The 15,400-nt window shown below is 40.6% G+C and overlaps 1 protein-coding gene across 1 annotated transcript; it reads left to right on the forward strand.

Annotated features, from left to right (window-relative positions):
• The first annotated feature begins 1,394 nt into the window (after positions 1-1,394).
• Positions 1,395-14,931, forward strand: LOC114300387 (low-specificity L-threonine aldolase 1-like). Its single transcript, XM_082913026.1, has 6 exons — positions 1,395-1,791; positions 13,295-13,357; positions 13,474-13,532; positions 14,074-14,174; positions 14,378-14,444; positions 14,812-14,931. Exons 1-6 carry the CDS (start codon positions 1,395-1,397, stop codon positions 14,851-14,853), a joined length of 729 nt encoding a protein of 242 aa, XP_082769152.1. The 3' UTR covers positions 14,854-14,931.
• The last annotated feature ends 469 nt before the right edge of the window (positions 14,932-15,400 follow it).

Below are 15,400 nucleotides of genomic sequence, written 5' to 3' on the forward strand. Positions count from 1 at the left end.
GGAGGCAGTGATAGTGAAGAATAGCTTGCAAGAGGTATGAGCATCTCTCTCAGGCTCAGCATTGGATTTTTAATTTCCTTAAAGATTAATTCAATAAAAAAACAACGCACAATTAGTGGAGAAAGATTGGCTATACAATTAGCTTTTGGCATAGTGGATAAAGTGGTTGCTCCTGACTTGAATCCATAACCTGAATTTTTTTATTTTTTTATTTTTTAACTGATAACCTCAAGTTATTAGGTCAGGTTTTACCATTAAACAAATGGTCACCCTTAGAGCATCTCCAATCCTTCATCATCAAATATTTCATTAAATTTGAGTAAAAGTTTGATTTGATACTATGCACTCCAACCTTTTCATCAAATCTGACCGGTCATCCGTCTAGAGTAAATTTTCATCAAATTCATTTCAAAATTGATTGTCTAGGAGGATGTCCGGGCAGATGTTTGACCCAACAGTCACCTAAGGATGTCCGGGCGAACGTCTGACCCAACAGTCACCTACAAATTTGATAAAAGAATAAATGCTCTATTCATTTAATGGAAAAAAAGTACTGCTTCTTTCATTTGATACCAAACTGATGAAACGGTTGGAGTATCATTTTCATCAATTTTTCATTAAATTTAAATTTGATGAAAGATCTAATGATGAAGGATTAGAGATGGTCTTAAATATTAATTCAATATGATGTTTTAATTCATTTTTTTAGTCATTTATTTTATCTGTAATCACTTTGATCAATTTTTATTAATAATTCTACTCTGTACACAGAAATCAAAAACAAAAACACAAAATGAAGACAGAATACACGTGTATATATATATATATGAACATTGTTATCAAATTGCAAATCCAATGGTGAATCCTTATGCTAAAATAGTGAATAGTGATTTGTGAATTGTGTGGAAAATAGTAAAATTTACTTTATTTAACACAATATATAACTTTTTATGTGTATACTATATATAAAAATATACACAAGTATTATTTATAAAGATATGAATGTACATATAAAAGCATGTATATCAATATAATTAATTGATCTATTTTTATATTTTGCAAAAACAATGTTATATCATACATTATGCAATGAATCGCATGAATCGTAGCAAATCATAGTGAATCGCAACTGAATCATGCGATTTACTTAATTTAAGATTCAACAACACAAATCAAATCTTCTTGGTTGAAACTCCTATCCAATCATACGAATTGAACCGTGAATAGTAAAGTTCTAATAATATGCACATGAATGAACTCAACATTTTACAGGATTCATTAGTGGTCCCACTTTTGAAAACTGTCTATGGTTTTGTGACTGAATTCTATGTTCTTAGGCGGCTTCATTAATTTTCTTATTTGTTGGTGTATTTTCTAGTTTAAATTCAACAAAAATGGTGACCAGAACGGTGGATCTCCGCTCCGACACAGTGACCAAACCAAGTCAAGCAATGAGGGCAGCAATGGCAAATGTTGAAGTTGATAATGATGTACTGGGTTATGACCCAACGGCCTTTCGCCTTGAAACAGAGTTGGCGACAATCACAGGCAAGGAAGCGGCCCTTTTTGTCCCTTCAGGGACTATGGGTAACCTAATCAGTGTGCTTGTTCATTGTGAGGTTAGGGGTAGTGAAGTCATTCTTGGAGACAATTCTCATATCCACATCTATGAGAATCGAGGCATTTCCACAATTGGAGGTGTACATCCAAGGACAGTGAAGAATAACAGAGATGGGACAATGGATATTGATCTCATTGAAGCTGCCATTAGAGACCCTAAATTGGAAATTTGTTACCCAACTACTAGGCTTATCTGCTTGGAAACCACGCATGCAAAGTGAGCACTTGTGTCTTCATGAATGCATTTGAAATTTTGATGGAGAATTAAAAGCATGGTTTGAATCGTTTGATCATATTCACTTCGAATAAGCTTGCCACTTAAGGCTCCATTTGGATTATTTTTTATTTTTTATTTTTTATTTTTTAATACAAATATTATCAGTAAGACGTGAACTGATATCACAACTGAATAAGAAAGCACCTGATCTACTAAATCAATGCCTTGCTCTCCTCCACTTGGATAAATGTAGATAGAAAAAGAAAAGAGGAGGTTAAGCAAGGGACCTTTTGATTGACCTGTCCCATATCTAATGCAATGCTTACTGGTGGTAGCTTACTAAATGCAACTGTGGTGGTAAATGCCTTCCTGTAGAGTATATAGACAAAGTTGGGGAGCTAGCAAAGAAGCATGGCTGAAAATTCACATCGATGGCGCCCGTATATTTAATGCATCAGTTGTGAGTAAAAATATTTCCAACCTTCTACTTGTCATTATACAGTTGTATGCTACAAATTATGGTGTTCACTGGTCAGTAAAGAGAGATATTTAGAAGAATGATTGCTTATGTAGTTAGATTTTAGTGCTTTATGTTGGAACTGTTCGAGAAAACTAAGAAACCATTTGTTTTTTGAGGATTTTGAATTGAAGAAAATTTGCACTACTGAATGCATTTATGATGGCAAGGGGGAGTGCTACAATAGGTTAATATCATGGAAACTTGATTGAAACTTTTTTACTTTCTCGTGGTTACCAACACCTGCGACCTTTTTAATTTGGAGGTGTTTGAACATTTTTGTTGTTGTACATTAGCAACAAGTTTATTTGGATTGAAGTGCAGTACTTTAATTTTTGGTATCAAGAATTAACTTGCTAAAGAACTATAGTCATGATAATCTAGCAGTTTGTATGTTGACTAATATTCGTGTACGTTGACTCCGGTGTTTTTAACTAACAGGGATCCAAATATTGAAGGTCTTTATTGTAGTTTGCATGGCATAGGAGGTTGAAATGGTTGTAATTGAAGTGACTCCGGTGTTTTTAACTACCAAGGATCCAAATATTGAAGGTCTTTATTGTAGTTTGCATGGCATAGGAGGTTGAAATGGTTGTAATTGGAGTGGCCACGTTAAAGATGGAAATTTCTAAACAAGATAAGGAAATTAAATTATTTCATTCTGTTTTTTTTTTGTCATTGGTGGTGATTCTCATTCCATAGATAAATCTACTACCACCTTGGTGAGATTTGATACGACTGTGTTTCATGTTATCTGCTTGTGTTTTACAATTATGGTTTGAGTTAAATTTGAACAATTTCATTTCCATTCGGTGTCAAAACTTACATAATTTTTTGAGACTCAGTGGAGAGTTACTCATAATTCGTCCATGATTATTTTGAGTTCTGTACTTCACTATATTTATTAATAAATACATCTATGAAAGGATGCCCAAGTTTTCAACTTGATTAAATTTGTTCTCTAGGCACTTGGCATTCCCGTTCATAGGCTTGTGCAGGCTGCTGATTCAGTTTCGGTAGGGTTACATGGTGACTGACATTTATATATTTTTTGGTGTTGTGTTTTTACAACTTAGTTCTTAGTTGGACCTTTTTTTTTTTTTTTATTTGAAGCTGGCATGAAGAAAATTAAATTACATACTTGAAGAAGTTATCTTCTCTGTTTTGTTATATTACATTATTTCACATAATGTAATCCAGGTATGCCTATCAAAGGATTGGACGCTCTAGCTAGAACTGTCATTGTTGGTTCAAAAGATTTTATTACTAGGGTATTACTGATATTTTTGCAACAATTAAGAATTCTGTTTTTCTCTCATTGCAGAAATTTGATATCTCCCTCTCTCTCTCTCTCTCTCTCTCTCTCTCTCTTTCTTCTTCTTCTTCTTCTTCTTCTTCTTTAATGGTTTTGTAGGCAAAGACTCTACGGAAGACCTTAGGTGGTGGGATGAGACAAGTTGGCGTCCTTTGCGCTGCTGCTTGTAACGCCCTCAAATACGACATGCATTTACATATAAACTAACCACATTCCTTTATTTCATTGAGTTTCATTACATAAGTATTACATGTTAACATCAAAACAAAATGCCCTACGGGCTTACAGCTTTCCAAGTTAACACTTGGTTACAACAAAAGAGTACTAACTCGTTTACACATTAAGCCCTTGGCTTGAAGTTACATGTAATACATCAAAAGTAAAACAACTACACTAAGTCCGCCTCTAGCCTCCCAAGCTATGTCCTTGGAGGTGGCATGCATCCTGTACCTGAAAATGATATTCCCATATAGGGTGAGCCACAGCCTAGTAGAAATGCACTAAACCAACCATGGACAATGACTAAAACATTAGCAATTGATAGTTGGTCAACACTGATACAATCACATAAATAACATATTTATGTCAACGACTTACAAGTCCCAATTACTTTTCATTTTCCCTTTAACAACAGATAAGCATACTAGCTCTATCATCATTTCCACAGATATGTATAAAAACTATATCTCACATTCAGATAAGCATAAAAACTATATCCACATTCTCAACAGATATGTATAACAACAATATCCACAGATAAGCATACAAACTGTATCCACACTTCACAAAGATAAGCATATGAGCTCTATCTTCACTTCTCTAGACAAGCATATGATCTGTGTCTACGGAGTTCATCCCCTATCTCCTCCCAATACCTATCCGGTTTAGAGGTACATCCCCTATCTTCCCCTAAACCGCGGAGTACATCCCCTATCTCCTCCTCTACACATAACGTATACAAACACAATGGTTCTATATACAATCACCCAATACATACAAATAATGTATTCTATCAACCGTCAAGTTCCATGACACATTTCATTGATTAGTTTCAGTTTACCTAATCATCATGCATTGTCTACAACAATCACGACTATCCTCCACCGATAGCCCAAAGCAGTTATTTCTAAAACAGAAAATAAATGCACAAATGGATATTCAATCAACATTTCATTTCTTCATTCTTCTCAATTAATTATCCCAATTAATTAAACAATGTAGTTAGGGCAATTCCCATAATTAACATTTCAACCCTTAGGTCCCATTTTCATCAATGATTCAACAATCATTCCATTCTTTTCATGCCAAACATGCATCTAGGTTTATTATGAATAAAACCCCAACTTTTGTAAAATTACACAAAAGTCCCAAACTTTCACAAAATTACCAAACCAAGCCCAACATCTCAAAATACCAAAATTTAAAGACAAAACCCATAGAGAGGAGTAGGATATCCCTACCTCAAATTCGGAGTCCCAAAGGAGAAGACGACAAAACCCAACGTGCTTCAAAACCCAAGATTTTCAGATTAAAATGAAGCCCTCGACGATCAACAACTTTTTTGTAAAGGCCAAAGGTGAGTAAATCACTCCTACTAGATCAAAACCTAGAGAGAAGGTAGAGTCTAGAGTGAGAGGCTCAACAATGGTGATTTTGGAAAAGTAAGAGAGAGAAGAGAAAGTGAAAAAGTGATTTGAAAAGTCACAATTTCGGGACTTTAACCCAGGTCTCCGCTCGAGCGTAAAACACCCCGCTCGAGCGTCCACTCACAGACTTCCGCTCGAGCGGCCAACCGCCCGCTCGAGCACAGAATGCACTCGCCCAGCACTTTTGCAGAACCAGGACTCTGCTCGAGCTCCCAACCATACGCTCGAGCGGCCACTCACACAGATCCGCTCGAGCGGCCAACTCCACGCTCGAGCGTACAACACTGCACAACAAATACTGGATGGGTGTATTACCCGCTCGAGCGCCAACACCTCCGCTCGAGCGTACAGGCCAAAAATCTGGGCAACTAGTTTTGGTTTCTAAACTCAACCAACCTGAAACAAATCCGCCCAACACATCCTATAACTCAAATACGAAGTAAAAGGACGTAAACAAAATAATAAACAACTACCAACATCCACGGACACATGTCCGGATCACGGTATAACAAGGGTAAACCCGGGATCGCTATAACCTCCCCCCCTTAAAGAATTTCGCCCCCGAAATTAAGCACAAGTTTTTAAAACAAGTTTTCCTTCATTTTAGACAATGTTACAATTTAACATTCAACAATTCAACCCATTACCGGTCATCCCATCCCTTTAACAAGAGACATATCACAATATGTAAACAACATATGTATTTTCAACATGCATTAACATTATGCACTATCTTTCCAATTTCAACAATATATTCAACACATATAGTGTCACATTTAACTTCCATATGAGACAAGTTCCAAACATACTTCCAATAATCAAAACATTTTCAATGTTTCACAACTTAAGACATATATAAAAGCTCTTAAGTTCAACAAAAAGTAAAATTTAAATACAAGATTACATATCAACAAACAAGTCCGGATATTTCTCACGGACTCCCGACTCACGTTCCCAAGTGGCTTCCTCCACTCCGTGATGTTTCCACAAGACTTTCACCAAAGGAATGGTCTTGCCACGCAGGACCTGATCCCGCCTATCCAAGACCCGTACCGGTCTCTCCTCATACGAGGCATCCTCATCTACCTCTAAATCAGTCCAATCCAACACATGTGATGGATCTGGCTCATACTTCCGAAGCATACTCACATGAAACACGTCATGCACTCCGGACAACTGCGGTGGTAAGGCTAATCGATAAGCAACCTCACCAATCCTCTCAAGGATCTCAAAAGGACCAATAAACCGAGGGGATAACTTCCCACTCTTCCCAAACCTCATCAGGCCTCGCCTAGGTGATATCTTCAGAAAGACATGATCACCTACCTCAAACGCCAAAGGCCTCCTCCTACGGTCGGCATAACTCTTTTGTCGACTCTGGGCTGTAACAAGCCTCTTACGGATAAGCTCAACTTTCTCCGTCGTCTCCCTAACTAACTCTGGACCCAACAAAGGTGCATCACCCACCTCGGCCCAACACACTGGAGACCTACACGGTCGGCCATACAAGGCCTCAAACGGTGCCATACCGATGCTAGACTGAAAACTGTTGTTGTAGGCAAACTCTACCAATGGCAAGTGCCTCTCCCACGTCCCACTGAAGTCCAGGACACAACCCCGAAGCATATCCTCGAGGATCTGAATAGTACGCTCGGACTGCCCGTCAGTCTGAGGATGATAAGCCGTACTAAAGGTCAACTTAGTGCCCAAGGCACTCTGCAAACTCTGCCACAACCTAGCAGTAAAACGAGGATCTCTATCTGAGACGATCGTCACTGGGACCCCGTGCAATCTCACTACGTCCCGAATATACAGGTCGGCAAGATGATCTACCGAATCTCTCACGCGCATAGGAATAAAGTGCGCCGACTTAGTCAACCGGTCTACAACCACCCAAATAGCATCACTACCCCGCTGAGTCCTCGGAAGACCTACAACGAAGTCCATAGTGACATGCTCCCACTTCCACTCGGCAATAGGCAAGGGTTGCAACAAACCCGCTGGCCTCTGATGCTCGGCCTTCACTTGCTGGCAAGTAAGGCACTTCGATACGAAAACAGCCACATCTCTCTTCATACCCCGCCACCAAAACTGGCGACCCAAATCCTGATACATCTTAGTACCTCCCGGATGCACCGCAAGGCGCGAATGGTGAAACTCTCGGAGTACTTCCTCTCGGCAAGACTCCGGTACAAACAAACGGTTTCGGTATCTCACACTCAGGTCGGGATACACCGTCAAACCCTTCTCAACTTTCCCACTGGAGATCTTCTCTCGGAGGGATTCTATCTCAAGGTCACCTCTCTGTGCCTCTAACACTCTAATCACAAGTGTAGGCTGCGCAACAACAGAAAACAAGGCCGCAGCCTCGACAGATTCGCCCAGTAGCAAATCAAACTCGCCAAGTGCTCCCAACATCTCCCATTCCCGGATGGCTATACAAGCTACATCACTAATGGTTTTCCTACTAAGGGCATCGGCCACAACATTGGCCTTTCCCGGTTGATAATGCAACTCAAAATCATAATCCTCGATGAACTCCATCCATCTCCTCTGCCTCAAATTCAAGTCTCTCTGTGTAAACAGATACTTCAAACTCTTATGATCCGAGAATACCTCGAACTTCTCACCATAAAGGTAGTGCCTCCAGACTTTCAAGGCAAAGATCACTGCTGCTAACTCTAGGTCGTGTGTGGGGTAATTCTTCTCGTGTATTTTCAACTGACGTGAGCCATAAGCTACCACTTTCCCCTCTTGCATCAACACACAACCCAAACCCTCTCGTGAGGCATCACAATAAACCGCATAACCCAACCCTCTCTCCGGAATAATCAACACCGGAGCGGTGGTCAATCTAACTTTCAGCTCTTGGAACGACTTTTCACAAGTCTCACTCCACACAAACTTGACTCCCTTCCGAGTCAGCCTAGTCAACGGTGACGCTAACCTGGAGAAATCTTTCACAAACCGACGGTAATACCCAGCTAATCCCAGAAAACTGCGGATCTCAAACACACTCTTAGGCTGTGCCCAATCTTGCACTGCCTCAACCTTGGATGTATCAACAGACACCCCTTCCCCGGATACCACGTGGCCTAAGAATTTGACTTCCCTCAGCCAGAACTCATACTTCCCAAACTTGGCATACAGCCTATGGGCTCTAAGTAACTCAAGCACCACTCTCAAGTGTGCCTCGTGCTCCTCCTCAGAAGACGAATAGATAAGGATGTCGTCCACGAAAACAACCACAAATCGGTCTAAGAACTCCCGGAAAATCCGGTTCATCAAGTCCATAAAGACTGCCGGTGCATTGGTAAGCCCGAATGGCATCACCAAAAACTCATAATGGCCATACCGCGTACGGAATGCCGTCTTAGGAATATCTTCCTCCCTGACCCTCAACTGATGGTAACCCGATCTCAAGTCTATCTTAGAGAAACAACGGGAACCCTTCAACTGGTCAAACAAATCATCTATACGGGGCATAGGATACTTATTCTTAACCGTAGCCCGATTCAACTTCCGGTAGTCTATACACAATCTCAAGGCACCATCTTTCTTTTTAACAAAGAGTGCCGGTGCTCCCCACGGTGAAACACTAGGGCGAACAAAACCCTTATCGAGCAATTCCTGGAGCTGAACTTTCAACTCAACCAACTCTGCTGGAGCAAAACGGTAAGGTGCCATAGAAATCGGCGCCGTACCAGGCACTAAATCAATAGAGAACTCTATCTCTCGGTGAGGTGGCAAACTAACAAGATCTTCGGGAAAGACATCCGAATACTCACAAACCACCCTCGGCAATACATGCTGGGTCTCACCACTCTCACCACTCTCAAAGCTAGCAAGTAGACTACTAAGCTCACTTCGCCCTCGCGAATCATACCCCGGTGGCAAAACACTACCAACCCGGTCTCCCAAGAAATGGAACCACTCCCCGCTCAAGGTACATAACGTGACCCTCTGGCGGTAGCAATCAATAACAGCCCGGTATGACGATAACCAGTCCATACCCAAAATAACATCAAAACCCTTCATGGGCATGACAACAAACGGAAAAGGAAGCCTATAATCGGCGACCTCTATATCACATCCTCTAACACCCTGTTTCAGGATCAACTCACCACCCAAAGGCGATACCACACAAATAGGAGATGCTAACTGTGCTAACTCCAATTCCAAAACAGATGCAAATGCAGCAGATACAAAAGAATGAGATGCACCCGTGTCTATCAACACATTAGCAACTGAGTTGCAAAACAGAAAAGTACCTCTCACTACTGATGGAGCCGGTACTAAATCCTGCGCGGTAACAGCATACACGCGCCCCGTAGGCCCCTGGTCTACCTGCTCACCTCTCGGAGCAAAAGACTGCTGCACAGACTGGGATGACGAAACTCCCGGATTGGCCCTCGAGGCCTGCACAGACTGAGCTGGCTGAAAACCCTGCGTCTGCCTAGAACCAGGCGCTCCCGAAGTGGCACTCAACTGTGGGCAAAACCTCTTCATGTGCCCAGGTTGTCCACACTGATAACAAGTCAAGAGCTGCCCCCTGCCCAAACTCTGACTCTGCGGTCTAGCTGAAGAAGAAGCAGCTTTCTGACCCCCACCCTTCTGCGGGCAAACAGAAACCTTGTGACCCAGCTGGCCACACTTGTAACAAGTGAATTCCCCCTGACTGCCTCTCCCCGAGCCTACACTCGGCACTGGAAAGGTCGATCTAGAGACTGCACCCTGAGACTGCTGAGGGTTATAACCCTTCTGTCTCCTGCCATCACCCTGACTATCCTGGCTCCTCTTGGAGCCTCTCTGACCCTCATCCTCCTCCTGCATCATAAGCTCCATATGAGCTGCAGCGTCCACTAGGTGTCTATACTCTCGAATAAAAGACCCACCAATTCTCAACTTGAGGCCCCGCCTCAACTTCCGCTCAAACTCATAACAAGGGCGTTCCTCAGACGCCACCAGTTCAGGTGCAAACCTAGACAGACTGGTAAAAGTAGCCTCAAACTCGGCCACTGACAAGCCCTGCTGATTAAGCCGGCTAAACTGATCCCTCAGCTTCTCCCTAGCTGCTGCTGATAAAAACCTCTCCTGAAAAGCATTCACAAACGCCTCCCAAGTACCACCAACACGAGCTTTCTCGTACTTCCACCATTGACCCGCATCTCCCTTCAGTTGGAAGGATGCCAAGGTCACTTTCAGTGCTCCGTCCTCGATGCCAAGCATCTCAAACGTCTTCGTTGTCTATTCGAGCCATTCATCTGCCTTAAGCGGCTCTTTAGGATCCCCGATAAACTCGTCCGGATTACACCGAAAGAACTCCCTCTTCAAGAAGGAAGGCCCTGTCTCAGCTGCCTGATTCCCAGCTCTAAGAATACCCAAAGCTCCCGCTATCTCTCTGGCCAAGGCACCCATAGCCTGCTGACCTACTGGCTCGGCCACAGTGGCCTGCCCAACCCCCTCCTGTACTGCCGGAATCTCACCAGGTAACGGTACTTCCTGCCTCGCAGGTCTACCACGCCTAGCACCTCTTCCTCGTCCTGACATCCTAATAAAGGCAACACAGAACATTAGCACATTCATAAATGTGCCGAAACTAAACACTCACGTCCTAATACATGGACAACTGTAATTCACTCGACATAAGCACATAAACACATAAGCACTTACGAATTTCATTTCCGGATAATGATAGTCCCGAGACGTTACTAGAGTTCCGGTTAGAAACAGCATTGATCAAGTGCTTTTCCAACAAGACTCCCAGAAACTCAAGGATCCAATCAATATCCCAGAAATTAAATCCCATACCCACATAGTCACATAAGCATGTTATCACTTAAGCCCATAGCATAAGATACCACATTTAAGTCTCTATCAAGCGAGACAAACCCATTGTGATCCTAATCACTTCCCACGTACCCAAAGTATTCGAACCCGGTACGCTTTGATACCAAGTTGTAACGCCCTCAAATACGACATGCATTTACATATAAACTAACCACATTCCTTTATTTCATTGAGTTTCATTACATAAGTATTACATGTTAACATCAAAACAAAATGCCCTACGGGCTTACAGCTTTCCAAGTTAACACTTGGTTACAACAAAAGAGTACTAACTCGTTTACACATTAAGCCCTTGGCTTGAAGTTACATGTAATACATCAAAAGTAAAACAACTACACTAAGTCCGCCTCTAGCCTCCCAAGCTATGTCCTTGGAGGTGGCATGCATCCTGTACCTGAAAATGATATTCCCATATAGGGTGAGCCACAGCCCAGTAGAAATGCACTAAACCAACCATGGACAATGACTAAAACATTAGCAATTGATAGTTGGTCAACACTGATACAATCACATAAATAACATATTTATGTCAACGACTTACAAGTCCCAATTACTTTTCATTTTCCCTTTAACAACAGATAAGCATACTAGCTCTATCATCATTTCCACAGATATGTATAAAAACTATATCTCACATTCAGATAAGCATAAAAACTATATCCACATTCTCAACAGATATGTATAACAACAATATCCACAGATAAGCATACAAACTGTATCCACACTTCACAAAGATAAGCATATGAGCTCTATCTTCACTTCTCTAGACAAGCATATGAGCTGTGTCTACGGAGTTCATCCCCTATCTCCTCCCAATACCTATCCGGTTTAGAGGTACATCCCCTATCTTCCCCTAAACCGCGGAGTACATCCCCTATCTCCTCCTCTACACATAACGTATACAAACACAATGGTTCTATATACAATCACCCAATACATACAAATAATGTATTCTATCAACCGTCAAGTTCCATGACACATTTCATTGATTAGTTTCAGTTTACCTAATCATCATGCATTGTCTACAACAATCACGACTATCCTCCACCGATAGCCCAAAGCAGTTATTTCTAAAACAGAAAATAAATGCACAAATGGATATTCAATCAACATTTCATTTCTTCATTCTTCTCAATTAATTATCCCAATTAATTAAACAATGTAGTTAGGGCAATTCCCATAATTAACATTTCAACCCTTAGGTCCCATTTTCATCAATGATTCAACAATCATTCCATTCTTTTCATGCCAAACATGCATCTAGGTTTATTATGACTAAAACCCCAACTTTTGTAAAATTACACAAAAGTCCCAAACTTTCACAAAATTACCAAACCAAGCCCAACATCTCAAAATACCAAAATTTAAAGACAAAACCCATAGAGAGGAGTAGGATATCCCTACCTCAAATTCGGAGTCCCAAAGGAGAAGACGACAAAACCCAACGTGCTCCAAAACCCGAGATTTTCAAATTAAAATGAAGCCCTCGACGATCAACAACTTTTTTGTAAAGGCCAAAGGTGAGTAAATCACTCCTACTAGATCAAAACCTAGAGAGAAGGTAGAGTCTAGAGTGAGAGGCTCAACAATGGTGATTTTGGAAAAGTAAGAGAGAGAAGAGAAAGTGAAAAAGTGATTTGAAAAGTCACAATTTCGGGACTTTAACCCAGGTCTCCGCTCGAGCGTAAAACACCCCGCTCGAGCGTCCACTCACAGACTTCCGCTCGAGCGGCCAACCGCCCGCTCGAGCACAGAATGCACTCGCCCAGCACTTTTGCAGAACCAGGACTCCGCTCGAGCTCCCAACCATACGCTCGAGCGGCCACTCACACAGATCCGCTCGAGCGGCCAACTCCACGCTCGAGCGTACAACACTGCACAACAAATACTGGATGGGTGTATTACCCGCTCGAGCGCCAACACCTCCGCTCGAGCATACAGGCCAAAAATCTGGGCAACTAGTTTTGGTTTCTAAACTCAACCAACCTGAAACAAATCCGCCCAACACATCCTATAACTCAAATACGAAGTAAAAGGACGTAAACAAAATAATAAACAACTACCAACATCCACGGACACATGTCCGGATCACGGTATAACAAGGGTAAACCCGGGATCGCTATAACTAGTTGCAGTGCAAGAGAATGTTGGAAAGCTCGAGAGTGATCACAACAATGCTAAGTTTTTAGCACGTAAATTTTTTCTCCTGTTTAATACATTATCATATACATACAATGGCAGACCCATAAATTCATGTGTTATTTTGGCTGATGTTTCTCTTTTACATTTTTATAAATTTGGTTTTCAGAAGGACTGAATAGAATTGAAGGACTAAAAGTGGATGTCAATTCAGTGGAGACCAACATAGTAAGTAACCTGAAATTGACATATGGTAATATACAATGTAGAATAAGTAGTTTGTTTGGTTAATACATGTTTTCCCCCTCCATTTAATCTTTCTGGGACAGAGATTAGAATTCAAATCATATTTTCTAGTTTAAACTAAGTTGTAAAGACCAACAGTGTGGCAGCAGAAATTTTCATACTCGAGCATGCAAAATGCTCGAGTTTTAGGGATCAAATCCCATTCGAGACCTTCCCAATTCCATTCAGCTTCTGGGTAATAAGTTGTTGCAACACGTTTGGCTCAATTATTAGCAATGGATGAGAACCAAATTCCCCCAAACAATAAGAGAGGAATAAAAATCTCCAATGGCATGCGTTAGTTTTGTTTCTTAGCTAGTTGAATGATTGACTTTGGATCATTTCAATTGAATTTGTGTTCTCGCAGTCTGTTTACTACATATACTTGAGCTGTTTGTTCTTTTTCTATTCAAATGTGAATCTTAACTCTCCGTTCTTAGAATATAAACAAATTCTAAATTCACTTTCCTTTTCTTATGACCAGTTATATTTTGATATTTTAGAGGGCACAAATATTACAGCCCCAAAACTCTGCAAGAATTTGGAAGAACATGGCATACTTGTGATACCAGAGAGCTTATCCAGGTGTGTTTTACCCCAAAAACATTGTTTAAAATCCATCAACTTCCTCTTTTTTCTTAATAAAACATGGGATAATAGATAGTATTTTTTTTTATTTTACCCCTTGAATATTCATGAACACTGTATAAATACAAAAAGTTAGTGTTAGTATTTTTTTTTATTTTTTTGACAAATTTTTTTTTAATGCAAGTAATATATGGTTGCAGAATTAGACTTGTCCTTCACTACCAAATTTCAGAAAGTGATGTGCAATACACCTTGTCATGCATTCAGGTAATGAATTATCAAGCTGGTTTTCATCTTATGCTCAGTTTGTTTTGACAGAAAACATTTTCTGAAAAATATTTTTTGCATTTTCTAGAATTTAGTATGATGGAAAATGAAAGTCAACAAATCTTTTTTTTCAGGATTAAAGGAAAACAAGTTTATTTGAGTGAAAAAAAATTTCACTTTTGAAAGTGGAAAACCTTTTCTATACTAGGCTGACCACCACCATCACCATCACCATCATTGCTATCTCCAACACCCCACCACCACTACCTCCAACACCCCACCACTAATGTTTTCAGTTGAAACATATGGAGGGTTCATGTTACTCATTAAAACTAGCACTGACATTCATCTTATCTAAAAATTGCAGCAAGCTGTAACTGGAGTCCCGGATGAAAATGGTGGCAAGTGAGATGAATATGAAGAATAACCATCATGTCATTTCCGTCTGTAGTAAAGATGTTCAAGCTTTTTTTTTTTTTTTTTGCCAAAGAAATAAGAGTTTTATTCATAGAGATAATTACAATGGGTCTAGCGGCCCAATATCAGATTGATAGGAGTGTAAACACCAGGATGGAAAACAAACATCCCACACTCGAGCCTCATCAATCGACAGAGCATGGTGCGCAATATCATGTGCTACACCATTACAAATACGTGGAACAAAACTAAAACAAACTGAATTGAAAGAAAGACTTAATGTTCGACAGTCTTGTACATTTACAGCAATGTCCTGAGGAGGTTGCATAGAACCATTAAGGCTCTGATATACTGCCTTAGCATCACCTTCAACAATGATATTATCATGGCTTTTAGTTTTATCATATGTTCAAAACTCAGTAAAGTGGAGATTTGAGTCAAACTGAGGGGTTGTTTGGGATGTCCTAAATAAGTGCACTTTTTGACTTTTTATGAAATATGTGTTGGGTTTGAAGTGATGTGGTAGAGAGGTGATGTGA

The sequence above is a fragment of the Camellia sinensis genome, chromosome 1, assembly GCF_055761805.1.
Source record: "Camellia sinensis isolate YWXY chromosome 1, ASM5576180v1, whole genome shotgun sequence".
NCBI lineage: Eukaryota > Viridiplantae > Streptophyta > Magnoliopsida > Ericales > Theaceae > Camellia > Camellia sinensis.

Coding starts and splice junctions, on each gene's coding strand:
- LOC114300387 (XM_082913026.1), top strand. CDS start 1,395: ATGGTGACCAGAACGGTGGATCTCCGCTCCGACACAGTGACCAAACCA. Junction 1,792..13,294: donor AGACCCTAAATTGGAAATTT/GTTACCCAACTA, acceptor CGCTATAACTAG/TTGCAGTGCAAGAGAATGTT. Junction 14,175..14,377: donor ATACCAGAGAGCTTATCCAG/GTGTGTTTTACC, acceptor ATATGGTTGCAG/AATTAGACTTGTCCTTCACT.